A 16321-nucleotide genomic window follows, 5' to 3' on the forward strand; every position below is an offset into this window, starting at 1 on the left:
TTCTTCACACATCTATCTATTTATTTTTTGAAAATATTTTTTATCTATTTATTTTTTTTCATTTATTTATTATTTTCATGAAATTTAGCTGTGGGGGGAAATAATTTTATGGAGGCTGGAGAAGTCTGACCAAAACAGAATGAATTGATTTCAATTAAAAAGAAAATTCATAAAGTTCTTCATAGACACTACAACTATTTGTTATGCTATAAATTTTAAACAATCCATGATGTATGACTAGTATGTCAGTTATATTGGATTTATCATTATATAGCATCTCTGCCTCTAATTTGTTTATTGCAAAAACACCTATAAGGAAGTAGATGTTGATATTTCATTTACACAATGCCGAGTTCCTATGACCAAATACCGCCCATTATGATGCGTATCCGAACATCATGGATCTAACGTGAAGTCGACTAAATCTTTGATGATGACTATTTGAATATAATAAAGAAAGTGACTACCATTAAATGAATATTTATTGCACCTTGTGTACCGGTGAAAATGTATACGTGGATATAAATATATAAGAATGTGACATTGGTTTACAATATTAAACACGCAACTAAACATGATAACTATAATTAGGAATGATTAAATGTAAACAATCCACGTGGTTATCTTGACATTTCATTTAACATCAGAGTGATACAAAATGTGAAGACTCAAATGGTCATTTTAGGATTTATTTTGTACCTTGTCAATATTCTAACAAATAGAGCTGTAATTAATGTATTTATCACTCAGATTATAGCATACATTGTTCTATCATAAACAACATGATATATTATGAAAATGCACTTTTTAACATGCAAGCATGCATTCTATATCGTCAACAGATTAGTTTGACCCGGTAGAGAATTTTAAGATATTTTAAATATTTAAAAGATATTTTACATTTTTCAAGACAAATTGTGCACAAAAATAGCGTAAAGCCATTCTCTCTCGCGATGTTTAGAAACTAACTGTGAAGATATGTCTCCCAAATACACGAACGCATACAGCTACACTTCGTTGTGCTTCTCTTAATTCTGGTGCTACGCGTCTCTGCCCTATAAAAGAAAAAAAACCTTAAATTATTTCCCGACTGATTTCCGAAAATATGCATCAACGATTTTTTAACCTTGAAGTTTGAACCAACTAGTAAAATTAGGAAAAAAGAACAGAACACGAGGGTTAAAATTGAGAGGAAGAAATAGCAATCTGCGGAGTATTTTACTATGATGACAGATCTATAAAGACTAATATGTCACTTACTGGAGTTGACTCCTGGAGAGCTGACAGGTACAGTCCAATATACAGGTAAACCTTGGCAGTGGCTCTTGATTTCAGCAGGTAAGAAAGAAGCGTCCCCAATGGCGGGCTTGACTGTCTTGAAATAGTGGTATTCGCGTGGCACCTCATCCCAAGTTTCGTTCTATAACGATAATACAATAAGATGTTAATGAGCATAAATTTAAATTGCGAAACTGAAATTCAACTGTATAAAAAATGCGACCAAATCTGGGACAGCAGTGATGCATCACATTTAATTGAAAATTAAGTAACGACCAAAGTATTAGATAATTAGTTTTAACACACAATTTACAATTAACAAGTGACTTCAACACTTGTCCATTACTTAACGGTCTTGCTCTTAAAATATGTTTTGTCACGCTCTACAAACATGCTGCTGTTGACGGCGACAATTTAATCACGCAGTCACAACTAACGCAATGTCGCTATCATCAGTTTATGAATATTTGAGTAGTTTTTAGTTGCAGCAGCTATATAAGCCAGTGCATATTAGTGCTGGAGGCAGTCAGGTTGTTTGCTTCAGTTCGTAATAAGGCAGATGTCTAGAACATTTTGTACGTTTGAATTTAGTTGTTAATTTATATCGATATGGATGATATAAGTAAATCGTCGTCATCTTAACGGATTAAATAAGTCAGGGGTTATGTTTCGAGTTCATGGAAGATGTCATCTTTTATAATGATATTCTGTTAATATGATTCTGTATATTAATATTCTGTACATTATCCTTTTAGACGATCCTGTCTTATCGTGGCCGTCATAGTTGCTGCTAAATTTAAGTTGCCAAATATTATGTGAGTATTATTATCAGAAAATATATAACAAAACTAGATCTTCAAAATACTTAACTATGTATTTATGGTGTCATGTTACATTGTTGTCGTTAATAACATGTATTTTGCTCGGCCTCTCTCTTTTTTAATTTAATTTGTGTATACATTTATTGTATTTCAGTCTCTTTGTTATTTATTATTTCATTATTATAAATGTATTTATTGCTTTTTACTTTAGTTTCATCACTACCAATAGCACTAGCATTATGTGTCATTACGTAGGTGAACAATAAAGTAATGACTTAAAAGTCATGTTTTTGAGACTTGATGTCAGCAGCAACACATGCGTTAAGGCTAACACGTCTTCAGTCGCGTGAACGATTGCGTGCGTTCCTTGCTTTTTTACCTTGAGTCTGTTGTCGTTTTCTAAGACACCAGCTGCCACTTTTTATATTAGGTAGCCAAATATCGATAATTCTAAGCGACCCTGTAACTGCCGATTTTTAAGCTCCAAAATCTTAAAACTAAGACATAAATATCTTTGACATGCCACCAAAAGTACTGAAGGAAATCTCTGCGAGCAGTTTGTCTACTCACAGCGTGGGCATCCAGTTCGTTCTTGAGATCCTGGGGTTTTGGGAAGGTTGTATCTAGCACTCGGACGTAGCAGGCCCCGGCAGAAGGTACATGAACAACGGTGATGCCCTTTAAGATAAAAGTGGACAATGATTTTAGTTAAACAGAAATTTTGTGACCTCAAGCACCTAAGTATGAATGATTGATATGATATGATATTTCAAAACAGAATTGTCTTTCCAAAATAATGAAACTACATCATATACAATTGATCGATGGAATTCAATGCGCCGTTGTTTGTAATCTACATTTTATTGTCTGAGATAAGAAAACGTCGAGCTAAGGAAAATAAAAAGCCATGAAGCATCATTTTGAGCGCAATGCTTAATGTCAATATTACAAATTTAATATATTTAAGTTTCTTTAAATAAAACCTACCTGCTTGAAATCGTTGACTGCAGTAAATTTTGGGACATCATTGTGTTTCACGCCGAAGAAAGTCTCAGTTTGTGTCTGCAGGTTCACTGCAATCTTTTCCTGAACGATATTACCTTTCTCGTGGAAGCGAACGGCAAAGGTCTGGTAGAGAATATAAAAGCGAACGATAAAGAATAGTATATCGTAAAATAGGAAATACTTGTTTAAATTTCCCGTTTTGTTTAATTATTATTAAAATGTCAGCTTAAGCCTTGTGATTTAAAACCACTAAGAATAGTTGTAACAGAAACAAAAATTTCAATAAGTAGGCCTACATGTATGTTACATGTTATTGTTAGAAGCAGTACTTACTTTTGCTTGCTCTAGCATGGTTCGTTGCTAGAATAGATAAATGAATAAATAAATAAGGATCGAGAATGTCAGTTTAATGCATACTGATATACATGTAAATATACATGTGTTCACTCATTCCAAATTGTGGGAATTGTGATAGTAACCACTTCATAAAATAACTAAATATGTTATGTATATTTTTGAATTATCTAACGACAAAAGCTACTGATCACTCTTAAATTACTCTAGAATGCTAGTTTTAAAAAGCTTACCGCCAGTTCGTTTTGCAGATATCCTATGTAAAATCCTCCAGTGATCACCAAAACAACAACAGCCACAGATAAAACAGCAACGGACACCTTCCAGCCCGTCTTGGATTGACCTTTGACCTCAGTTGGTCTGTAAGCCTGGAAATTAAAATTTTATTCTTACTTGTGGTCAATGAAACTCACGACTACCCGAGAGCAAATTTTGTTAAGAAAAAATTGAAATAGGACAGAGATATATGTAGATTTAAAGCTACTATTATGTTGATCAGCGGCGCATTTTAAATTTATTTTTGAATAAGGTAACTTCGACTGGTTTGGTTGCATTCTCAAGATTCATTGGCATATAGATGTGCCAGCCTTAAAGATATTTTCAAAATAAGTAAATAAATAATGGTGTAAAATACAGAATGGAATGATCATATGTCCGGCGAAACGATACTCTTAATGGTGTAGTTGTGAACCGGCACCTCTTGTCGGTTAAAGTTATATTTCAAACGTGAAACTTAACTGGCGGAAGCTTTAAAAAACTTACCGGTGGAAGTCCGACTTGGAAAGAATCGACGGTGGCGACTTTTTCTGTAGACATGCTGATAGAAGTTAAGTTAGGTTTAACAGAGAATCCTGAAAATAAGTTCGTAATTTGATTTATTAGAGATTTTAAGATTTGTTTAAAATACTGATTACCTACGAAACGATGCACTTTGAAATGTGCAGTTTGAATACAGATGTATATGCACCATTTTCACATTAACAGTGAGTATAAAGCTTAGTGATATTTGCGTTTCATACCACATATAATGTAACGAGTGTTCCTTTTCATCTAAGTGAACTCTCAAAGATTTGCATTGTTGAGCAGACCAAACCTAAAATAATTGAAATAACTGAGAAATAACACCACATAAAATTAAAGTTTCCCTGACGAAAACGTTTCAACTGAAAGTGTATAAATTCATGTTCTTACCTAAGACTGACCTCGAGTGAAAAGTCTTCTCCTCACAGACCTTATGGTTGTAACTTTTTCAGAAACGATACAGCCCTATGCGAAATTCGCTGCTTTTAAACACAACTGAATATCCTGGAAACAATTTTGGCTTCTCTGTTATTGGTCAGAAAATATTTCCTTTCCGCGTTGTTGTGCAATGGGACGTACGAGGCACATAATGCTTTGGGCAGTAGTTCCCCTTTGTACATTGTCCGTGAGCGACGAGCCGTTTAGGTGTGGCGACTGAGGTGTTGACAGTGAATTAAGGTGTCGCCGTCTTCAGATAAATTGTGGTGAACGAGATAGAATCGTTTTCAGTGACTAGTTAGTTGTTACTTTGTGATACGGAGGGGGAGAGAGGGGGGGGGAGGTCGAACGAACCGCATTTTTTTGACCGGAAAAGGTCCACTCTGGGTAAAATTTGGTCTAGGTACACGAAGGTTTTACATGGTATAAGTCTATTTTTTCGGAAAAAATATCCCCCCCCCCCTTCGAAATTGCTGTTTACGGGCCTAGATACGTTACCGCAAGATGATATCATTTCAGAGAATTTCGATGATAGAGATTGTCTGATCGCACCGTGTAAACTTTGAATGGTATAATGGTGTAATGTTTGCTACATCCATGTCGACTGTCTTATCTTTCCAGATGTGAAGATATTATATGAAAGTGTGCTGCAGATTAAAATTAAAATTATGAGACAACATCAATGAGTCATCAGCTCATTTGGAGTCGCTTGTTATAAAACTAATTGCTACAAAAATAATTCACATGGGGCGTTTAAATTTTTGCTCAGCGTATATAATTATCTGGTTATTTCCATTTTATTTTCATAAACGGGAAGGCACCGATGTAGACCCTATAAAAAAGATGACAAAAAAGGAAAATGTAAATAAGTACCGGTGCTGCATGCTCACTCTACTGGTACGTGTACAATTGAATGTGCAAATGTGGTATTTTGCTGTTTTTTAATGGAATTCTTGTGTGTTATTATAAATTTGCATATTAAAAATGTCATTTTATGTGGTTTTGAGATTTATTAGTTGACAACCCAGCAAGCATTTATTACAATTAACTGTTGTCAGAAAAAGGTGTCAAACCGCACACTCCCATAGTAGTCTCGGTGACTTCGACCAGGGGCGGATTTAGGCCGTCTTCTGGGTCTTCCGGAAGACGAACAGATTTTCAAGTTTACATTGATGGGTATCTAATTTTTTTCTGTCGGAAGTCGGTCAAAAATGGAGGATGGATCAATAAAGATAATTTGGAAGACTGTCAGAAAATATCTCTGGACCCGCCCCTGTCGACTATCTCAAAGGGACAGGATTCTACCAACTGCGTGGTTTGTGGCCAATCTAAATAACAACTAGGCCTATGGTTGTGTTTTCAACGGGGGGAAAGGATCATATACATCATTTGATCTGCTGAAGGCTGCATCGTTTGTGCATTTTTTAAAGGCATTGCCCGTGAAAGAATTGTAGGTATTAGGAAGAGCAATGTCAGGCCAGGGAACTCTTCCCTTCGCTCATAACCAATAAAATGCAACACGTTTCTGAAATATAGTGAAATCGACAGAAGATTAAAGAGATGTAACGCATGCACAGGCTTTTTCTGTCCTGAGTCTTGGATGATTTCTTGATATCTTAAAGGGATAATAACTCTTCGTTTCGGCCAAAAAATGAATTTTCCTGGAGTAAACAACAATTTTCCCATACTTACCAATGGTTAATAAATCCATTTTCACATTCAAAGTTAGTCCCTGTTTTTTTTCTAAAAAGTTTGGTTTTTTGTTAAAATCTCTTAAGAGATTTTAACAGAGTATAGCCATCAATGGAGGTCACGTGGTCTAAAGACAAGCTCAGATATCAGAATAATAGCTATAACTGCCGTTTTTGTGGTAAAACAGAATATATTTTATTTCTATGAGTTATTCACAATGTTTTTATTGTGAAATATAGATCTCATATGAAGAGTTATTATCCCTTTAATTTTTCACAAATCTATCTATTTATATTTTGAAAATATTTTTATCTATTTATTATTTTTTCATTTATTTATCATTTTCATGAAATTTAGCTTTGAGGGAAATGTACAATGGAGGCTGGAGAAGTCTGACCAAGACAGAATGAATTGATTTAAATTAAAAAGAAAATTCATTACGTAGTTTATAGACACTGCAACTATTTGTTATGCTATAAATTTTCAACAATCTATGATTTATGACTAGCACGTCAGTTATATTGGATTTATCATTGTATAGCATCTCTGCCTCTTATTTGTTTATTGCAATTTCACCTATAAGGAAGTAGATGTAGCTATTTCATTTACACAATGCCGAGTTCCTATGACCAAATACCGCCTATTACGATGCGTATCCGACATATATATAGATTATAATGGTTTTCCTGACACCTGCTGTCCTCGATTAGGACACGGGAGGTCATTTCACTCGCCTGACCGCTTCTTCGCGCATATGGGATGCCCGGATAGAGAAAAAAGATTTCCGTTTTTTACGTTCCGTATTGTTATTGTTGTGGACGTTCAGTTACAAAAAAGGGTAAATAATTAATTGCAGCATAATGCAAGGATGGATTTGACTTGGAATTTTCGAATCTTTATATTTTTATCTTTATTTCATGTTTATCTGCAGAAAGGTTGCGCTTAAAAACCATTGCAGCATAATGCAAAGAGATTTACCTAGAAAATGCCAAATCTTTAAATTTTATTTTAATGTTTATACACAGGAAAATTGCATCCTTAAAACCGCACATGTTATTATAGATCGATAGATAGGTATTGCTTGAACCCTCCAGGATGCCACGAAAAAAATTATTCCATCATTATCACAAAATCCGAAAAGCATATGCCATGCTGTTCAAGGTAAATTATTTGAATGCACCATAACGTTAACTTAGCATCGTCACAGCTTATGCTCAAACCGTGCAAGAAAAAAAACCTGACTGAGTGAAGGAGGAAATAGATGAACAAGAAGATTGATACGTAACACGAGGTGGCAAGGACCGAACATCGTATGCGCGCCCGCGAGTTAGATGTCCCTGTAAATTGTCATATTATCACCATCCTTCCGCTGATAATTGGGGGTTTCTCCATAAATTGGCCACGTCCTTCCTTAAACTGGACGCTTGGACAACGAAGGACGAGGAAATAAAACGCAGTAACCTTAAGTGGCGTTAACAGTGCGGACAGTGCCAATTTGTTAAGGTCTGCTTTTAATGGGGTTTAGTTCTTCCATTTTTTCTTTTTTTTAAACTCTGATTTAATTCCAGTTTCACTGCATACGCCAGCTGTACCCCTCTCTCTGGTATACAGTGCACTGGTTATCCATGTTGGTTAGATAGACTTCGATTTCTATAGTTTGTGAAAGTCGTCTACAATAACAGTCGAACATTTTAAAAATCGTTAACCTTTAACCCCACATGACAAAGCAATGAGATTAGCAGTTGACAGTTGGATTTTGGCTCCATTAGGAAGATTGCAAGGGGCATATTATTTTCTTAATTCGGAAATTTGGCAGCCAATTTGATAAAAAAATGTTATCTTATAAAATCCCATTGAATACTTTCTTTTTTGCATTGCTAATGCTGAATGTTGTTAAGCTTTGTTGTTAAGCTTTAAAATGTGTTTCTATCGTATATTTCTTACATTTAGATGAAGCAAACACTTTCTAACGGAATATGTTATCATTTGCCGTCTTTTTGTCTCACGTTTTCCTATCAGTATGCATGTCGATGTGAAAAGTTGCCAGAATTATTTTACCTTTATGCATACCTTTGTTTGGAGATAAGACACTACAAGATGAAGGTGTTTTTAAACAGATGGCAAATTGAAGTAGAATCCACTATATTTAAGGTATGCATTACTCATGTATACCGTATTTTCTATTCGACGTATAATTGTTTCAATGTTATCAAATTTCTAGTTGAGCTACGATTGTTACATGTTTATAATGCTATAATGCCAGGATCAAACGAAATGACTTAAAAAGAAATTCTACTCTTGAAAGCGTTAATTTGAAAAAAAAAAAAAAAAAAAAAAAAAAAAAAAAAACCGCCCCCCCCCCCCCCCCCCCATTTACGAAAAGATGCCAAAGCAATTACTCCAACATCCTATCTACGTTTTTATTGTAAATTGGGAAGATTGGTGTTAATTTACCGTATAGATCTTAAAGGAAAAAATAAGTATTATTACTGATGCATCTGTGAAGATCTACTTTACAGATGTCATATATGATCCAAGCTTTCGGCCCCTAGGCCTTCTTCGGGGATTATTGTTGTAGATTGTGTAAACAAAGCCCATTTAATACTGTACATGTATAATATACATATGTAAGTATCTTGTCCTATCACCAACTTGCACTATGGGCTTATGTGGTCTGCAACGGCGGTTTAGTCAATAAATAACGTTGATTTTCTCTGCTCTGAAGAACTTTTATTACGCTCATACGGATTACATGGGATTAAAGAAGTGGGCGCAGCGTCTCTTTGATTTAAGATGTAGGTACAAAGGTGCCGGGCTGCGATCTCTCTACCGTCACCCCTATGTCTTTCCCGTGGGTTGCACCTGTGAGTTTCAGCGTCCTTTGAGGTCCACTAATTCTTAAAGTTCCTATATTTGACCTGTACACTATGGTTTCGTCCAATTCTTTGATTATCAATATAAAAATTTTTGACATAACCTGAACTGGTAATTACCTGAATTCACCAAACTGCTGTATAAACACTAGTACATGGACTGACACGAAAATTATTGCATCTATCTTTTCTTTCTACTGACCAGAGCCATTTTAATTATTGTTGATGCGATGCGTTTGCTGACTACTAAAGGTCGCTAATTAAATACGCTTTGGCTACTGTTTCGGAAGGTAGGCCTAATTATATTTGGACAGTGCTCGAGCCTGCTTAATGAGATAAGTCTTTAATCCAAAAATGCTTTTATGATCACTTAGTTAGTGATTATTATTATTATTCTAAACTTATATTATTATTATTATTATTATTATTATTATTATTATTATTATAAACTTATAACACTGCCATTTTATAGTACCTTCTTTGTAGTTAGTTATATTTCAATATCAACTGTAGAGTTGTGGATTCATAGCAGATTGTTTTTCGTGAACGCTGTGACTGGTTCACTTCATGACCTCCGCCAAGAAGGTGTGTACATGTGTTTTCCTTCGTCCGTCTTTCTGTCTGTCTGTCTGTCTGTTTGCTTGCTTGTCATTAGCCTAACTCAAATAGTTATGGATAGATTCGCATCAAACTTTCAGCATAGGGGAGGAACAGGCTTTCTTTTAACTGATTTTAGTGGCGATCCTTGGTCCAGATCACCATCTGAATCCAAGAATTTAAAAAAGATTCTTCGGCATTGAAAGATGGGGTCACTGACCTTGACCCGCTGTGCAATGACCCGCTCAACTACCACAGTTAATCATCACAAAGACCTTGGCGGAGGTCTACGCTCTCTGAATGCTCTTCTGGTATTGAGTTAACGATCATACAACTTTATTCTGGCTGCCCTATGGCCTAAACTTCATATATAGTCTTATAAGGCCTAGACTTTATACGAATAAAACGGCTGGTCATTGTCTTTATCGCTTAAATAAGCGCTTGCGTGATTTTACAAAATGCGTATAAAATGTGGTGGGCTTCTTTATGTAGAAGAGTATGCCCTCTCAGACACCGTTACCCTTTTTTAATATGCACGTGAGTAGGCTACATCACTTAGGCCAAAAATGTAATAAATATATAAGCCGGCTTACTTAATGTGAACTATACTTGTTTACTAAGATGTTTAGTTCATCAGTCGCTCTATACCCCCCTCCTCCCCCCCCCCCCCACCATAACTGGCAGCACACGCACACACACGCAAAAGGTCACCCTGAGACTCGTCTGCGAAAGTTCCTCAACGTGTTTACCAAGAAATGCAAGCTGATGATAATAAACATTTGAGAAACTTAAAAAACACCAATGCATTCTAAAAGTCTACTGTACGTCAGGCCACAGGGTTTGTTTATTAATGTGTTGGTATTTATCTGCATGCATCACGTGGTCTTAGTCAGCCGTCGTCAATCTTCGGAACGATCCCATAATACCCCATTCGCCATCGTTAGCTGTTTCTGTCGGTTTGGGTCGTTTTTCCTCATCAATGCCGTATTCAGCGTCTTTCAATATCTCGTCCCGGTATGAGAGCATTTCTTCCTTCCAGTTTTCTGGGGAATGAAGTTTTGATATGGACATTAAGTCATCCGTTTCTTTCGTTTAAGTAACAGTATACGTGTTGCATAATTGAAAGGATTATTTTGGGCCATAAAGTTAGATGGCCCGCGTTAAGAACCAAATTGGTAGATTCTGATTTGCAACTTCACAGTTTTAATGTAAACTAACGTAACACTGACCAAATAAAACATACTCACGTATTATGTCTTCCATTGGCCCCGCCTCGCCACCGTATTCCTCGGGTAGCATTCGCTTTGGGATCTCTTTATAAACAGAGTCAAGACTTCCCCAGTGAAAGTGAGTCTTTGAAAAGAAAGAATAAGCGCAATTATTTCGTCATGCTTTAATTAGGTTTCTGTGTGTTACAAAATATGATGAATCGGTGAAATAAAATTAAAATAGATTGAAAGCTTTTAACCCAGTTAATCTTAATTATCGTGTCTGTATGCTTTGATTTCACGTGTCACATTATTTTAATAACATTCTCCAGTTTCGTTCATGATAACATTCTCCAGGTTTTAACAGACACCAGTTTGATATCATCACAAAATTTTATTATGATCTAAAGTATGCATCATTTCTTTCCAACAATAAATCTTACTTGTGTGCTTTGTCTTTGGCCATTATATAGTTATACAGTGATAAGCCAGAGAGACATAATGCTTCAAATATCGCTTCAATTTGATAAGAAAATATCTTGCATTTTTAAAGGATCCGTCATATATCTCACCCGATTTACAAACTTTTCCTTCATGAAGAGTTTGCAGATCTCCCATGTAGCATTGAAGATAACAGGCGTGTTGTAGTAGTTGGAACTTTTCCATCGTATTGGATAGGCGTCCTGAAGTTATAGAAATGAAAACTGTAAAAAATCAATTCCAAATCTAGGCTATATTGCCCACATATCAGCCAAGAGGCCTGCACTTTATCCTTTTAAAATAAAATAAGTTATCAATGCGTTCTTCATTTTAATGTTAAAACATTAACAAAAATAAAACAAATGTGACTTGGGGTGTTTTGCTTATATTTGTGGTATTTTTCATCCTTCAAAACATATAGGCAATTCCATCTCTCTCTCTTTCTCTCTCTCTCTCTCTCTCTCTCTCTCTCTCTCTCTCACACACACACACACACACACACACACACACACGCACACACACACACACAGACTCACATACACACACACACACATACACACACACGCGCGCGAGCGTTTTTATAATAATTAAAAAATCATAATCCAGGACCCACTGCAACTTTTACCTGAAACACTTTCACCGATTTCGCAATGAGATCTCTGGTCCACTGGGTCAGGTGGCCGACAGACAGGTCAGTACAGTCCGTGAAGTCCACTAGGCCGTAAACCTGGGTTTTTTCGTCCTTCAGTAATATATCCAGGGTGAGTATGATCAGCCTACACATATCCACGATGACGTTAGGTCTGGCCGGGTCATAGGCTAGGAAAAGTGGACTCAAGATTAACTGCACTGTGCCTTGGCTGGGCGTAAGGAGTAAAAGACTTTAAAGCGGTTTTATCCCGTTCCCGGTTTAAAGTTTTCCTCCAAACTCAAAAAATTTGTGTTTATCGAATGTGTTTATATCTAAAACTTGCTTTTAACTAACACATTTATTTCATATTTGCTCGTGGCCGAAATCGATTATTTTTAATTAAAATGTATATTTTTATATGTTTTTAGCTGAATAATCCATCATCATCATTATCATAATCATCATCATCATTATTATTAATGTTGTCTTGTCCAGAAAGTTTCTGTGCAGACAGATCATATATCTATTTGATATCCTCTGAGAAAAAAGGCGATATCAGTAAAAAATTAAGAAATCATTTAATGTTTCATTTATGTTTTTCTCAGTCTTTCAAAGAGACTTTTATATTAGCCTATTTATATACAGTTAAGCTAGGTCCTATAGTTAAGTGAAGTCATTCTCGAGCCAAGTTCATTCTAGTCAAGTTCATTCTACATAGCTTCGTACGCCCCATAGCAGTAGGCCGCATAAAATGTTTTAAATTTTGATATTCAGAAGAATACTATAGTCCACAGACTAAGAGAAAGTTATTTCTATAATGGAAACCTTCAACACCTACACATCGTAGTGATCACCACCTTTCGCCCTTTGTCGTCACGCCCAGGTAATGGAAAGAGAACTCTGAAACAAAGAGTTCATAGGGTAAACAATAGGGACCACATGTCACTGTATTAAATGAATAAAAGATTAATTTGAAGAACATGTTAATAAATAAAATATATAAATAAATAATAAAACACAAGATAATCATCTAACAAATAACTGAGTGAAATGACGATTGCTGTTTACGATTCTACAACTGCAACTTGCATTTAAATATGATTTCAATAAGAAATATGGAAAGCGCGACCAAAGTCCGTTTTTACTGAGAGGTTCACCCTGATAATTCGCCTGTATGTTTTATATATGGGAGATATTATCCTAAATTTATTCTTGTAGAGGTTACATTCTTAAAATTATCTGTAAAAATCAGCAAATATGTTGGAATGATATGATTTTTTTCGTTAGTCATAGAAGTTTTCAGTTTAAGTGAATCAAAGTTGTATTTCTACAATTTCTACTTTTAGTGTGTAGTGCGACCGCTAAATGGCAGCACTATCGCCATTGGAACCGTTACGTAACGTATTTGGTTTTTACTTACTTCATCTCTAACAGTTCTATGAGCTTGGGATCGGCTGGGTCAAGGTTTTCAAACCATTCAGGCACACCTTTATCTGGTACGGACCGCATGGTGTAGTAATTGTCAAGTTTCTCCTGCGCCCGAAGTTGGCTGAATTTACTAGGGCGCAAGAAGCTGAGCAAGAAGTTGTCATCTACGTTAAAAGAAAATTGTTTTCAACACATTTAATCCTAAACTGAAAAATAAATGGAACCAATATGAACAGATCAGACAGCAAATAGAGAGCAACTAAAAAAAAAAGAGGTAAGACGAAGACGCATATAAGTACTAGTACTTTGGCGTAAGCTAAAATAATATCGCGATACCTAGGGTCATAGTGCATTTTCAATCAGCGAATGACTTATGACTCATACCCATTAGGCTTTACACCAAGCTTAGGCGGCCTTTCTTCCGTACAAATGCCGTTGACAATAAGCAATTTTAAAAGATGAGAAAATCGTGTCTTAAAACTAGTTTTGAAGTGCACCGTAGGGATGCACGCAGTGAAATGCGTCACATTTAACTTCTTTTTCTTCTTCTTTCCGTATAGTGTTATTGGGATTTTTCCTTTTTGAAAAAGGGACGGTTTACTTAAAAGAGATTATGGACTGGTCTCCCCGTCCCTCCCCCCCCCCCCCCCCCCAAAAAAAAAAAAAAAAAAAAAAAAAAAAAACAGGCTTGATGAAGATATTAGACACGTGGGGAAATGGCGTCCTGTCTAGTGGTTGGATGTGATGCCTTGAAGTCTCTCTCTCTCTCTCTCTTTCTCTCTCTCTCTCTCTCTCTGTGTGTGTGTGTGTGTGTGTGTGTGTGTGTGTGTGTGACCCATAGCGAGTAATTATACTTAAATATCTTAATCAATATAATAAAACACTTAAAACAATCACGATACCTGAAAAGTAAAAAATATACAATTGCCCAGAGAGCGAATTAACTTTTGAAATTGCAAAATTAGTTATTCAAGCACAAAGGCGTTATTTGCTTTGTCAACGATAAAATATGAACTTAGGTTTTAAAGAAAAATCGCTGGCAGGATTTTGGAGTACTTAATGGTGTCTTCAAATTGGCTATGAAACGGTGTTCGTGGGTGCTCGGGTAAGGGAGAAATTTGAGAAGCTGATTTTGCCATTTTACCCTAAAATCGCAATCATGAAGTCACCCGTCTGATGCCGTGTATAAATCTTTATTAGTTTAGTCACTGAACGCTGGAGATTTACCTGTAATCTAAAAGAATGTATGTAAGGTTTTAAATAAGAAGTTTTTGGCAAACGCTTATAGTGTCCTTAAATTTCACTGTCCTTGTGCCCTCTTTCCTTTCTTACTTAAAAATACCCTTGGTTTTGCATATTGGGATCGGTTGAAATCTTGGCTGACCGTGATTAGGCAATCAGGTACCTGTGCAGAATTTCTTTCTCCAATCACTCTCTATTTAAAACAAAATGGATTTTGAAATCTGAGGTTGCATTGAATCATTATTTATACCTGCTTCGAAAAATAAGGAGATGAAGATGAGTTACGTTACAGTAAAAAATACGAGCTGACATGTGGTAAAGCGGCACGAGGTTATGGTTTTGATTGATTTAACCGATTACCTGTTCGTGCTCTCAAGTGGGGTTGCTGCTTTACCCAATTTCTTAGCGTTTCTATCTGCGATGCGCGCTCGATTGGGTCTTCATTTAGTTCTCTTTTCGCAGTCTCCAACGCTTCGTCGTCGAGGGTGCACTGGTAAGTCCCTTCTCCAGCCATTGTCACCTGCGTTTGGTTAGAAATCAAAAATAAGTGCACGAGAGACGTTCTTGCGACAGATCAATGTTCATTCAACCTCAGGCAAAACCTGCGTTCAGAATGGCTTGAAGATAAAATTGTTTCTGGTTAAAAAAACATCACCAGACAAATTTACGTTTTTTTACCTTAGGCGTAGTGAGAGATCCCTCTGTGCAGAATGAAATAGCAGAAAGACGTTCCTCTGGAGAAACTAGGCTGCTTAAGACGAACAATATGTGATTTTTTTATTATTATACCCGTACGCAGCAGGGCCGCGGAGAATTCAGCTGAGTTTGAAGCCTTTATACCCTTTTTAATACAACAATACACTTCTCGTTCTGTTCGGTTGAATAATAATAAAAGTGCTGTGTCTCTATGAGTGAAAATCTTTAGAATTTTCGTAAATGGGCTGTAGGATTTTTTCTAGGGATGGTGAGTCATATCGCTGTTTTATGTCAAAAAGCGCATTCAGAACAGATGATCCGAGGACTAACTGATCCGACGACTAAAAAATGGCCGACCCCGCTTAAAAAGCGATGCCGCTAATTCCCTAATGGTCTATCAGGAAAGTGAATGTAATGGTTATATATCCAGACAAATAGTGTCTAGTCATAACATTTGACAAAACCTTTAAATCAAGCTAAGGACATTTAAGAAGTTTGGATAGGGAAAGATGAAAATGGTTGTGGAAGTTACTCAAAACTAAATTGCACGTGCCCTCATTTCGGTAGTTTTGTTATCTAGACAGTTTAAGTTGTTTATAAGGCCAAATAACAGATACAGGTGATATGTAGAAGTCAAAGTTTTTAAACATTGCCATGAAATGAAGACAGATTCTGAACAAGCTGCTGCTCTATGATGCCGAGTAGGCAGCCTGCTTCAGAAAATATTGTGTTGGTCTCGTCCCTGAGCTGGCTAGGTGGGCCCTACGCTAAACTGTT

At 36.1% G+C, this 16321-nt stretch overlaps 2 protein-coding genes across 2 annotated transcripts; both read right to left on the reverse strand.

Annotated features, from left to right (window-relative positions):
• Nucleotides 1-464: 464 nt before the first annotated feature.
• Nucleotides 465-4839, reverse strand: LOC106161088 (arenicin-2). The gene is made up of 8 exons (XM_013537948.2): nucleotides 4650-4839; nucleotides 4221-4309; nucleotides 3692-3826; nucleotides 3438-3464; nucleotides 3087-3227; nucleotides 2670-2777; nucleotides 1261-1420; nucleotides 465-1055 (listed from the first exon to the last, which is right to left on the reverse strand). Exons 2-8 carry the CDS (start codon nucleotides 4272-4274, stop codon nucleotides 958-960), a joined length of 723 nt encoding a protein of 240 aa, XP_013393402.2. The 5' UTR covers nucleotides 4275-4309; nucleotides 4650-4839; the 3' UTR covers nucleotides 465-957.
• Nucleotides 4840-9106: 4267 nt separating this feature from the next.
• On the reverse strand, nucleotides 9107-15835 carry LOC106161081 (alpha-tocopherol transfer protein-like). Its single transcript, XM_013537937.2, has 8 exons — nucleotides 15527-15835; nucleotides 15209-15368; nucleotides 13599-13770; nucleotides 13017-13078; nucleotides 12173-12366; nucleotides 11640-11750; nucleotides 11107-11212; nucleotides 9107-10902 (listed from the first exon to the last, which is right to left on the reverse strand). Exons 2-8 carry the CDS (start codon nucleotides 15360-15362, stop codon nucleotides 10745-10747), a joined length of 957 nt encoding a protein of 318 aa, XP_013393391.1. The 5' UTR covers nucleotides 15363-15368; nucleotides 15527-15835; the 3' UTR covers nucleotides 9107-10744.
• Nucleotides 15836-16321: the final 486 nt, after the last annotated feature.

This window comes from Lingula anatina, chromosome 4 (assembly GCF_051362555.1).
Source record: "Lingula anatina isolate TDL-2025a chromosome 4, LinAna3.0, whole genome shotgun sequence".
Classification (NCBI taxonomy): Eukaryota; Metazoa; Brachiopoda; class Lingulata; order Lingulida; family Lingulidae; genus Lingula; species Lingula anatina.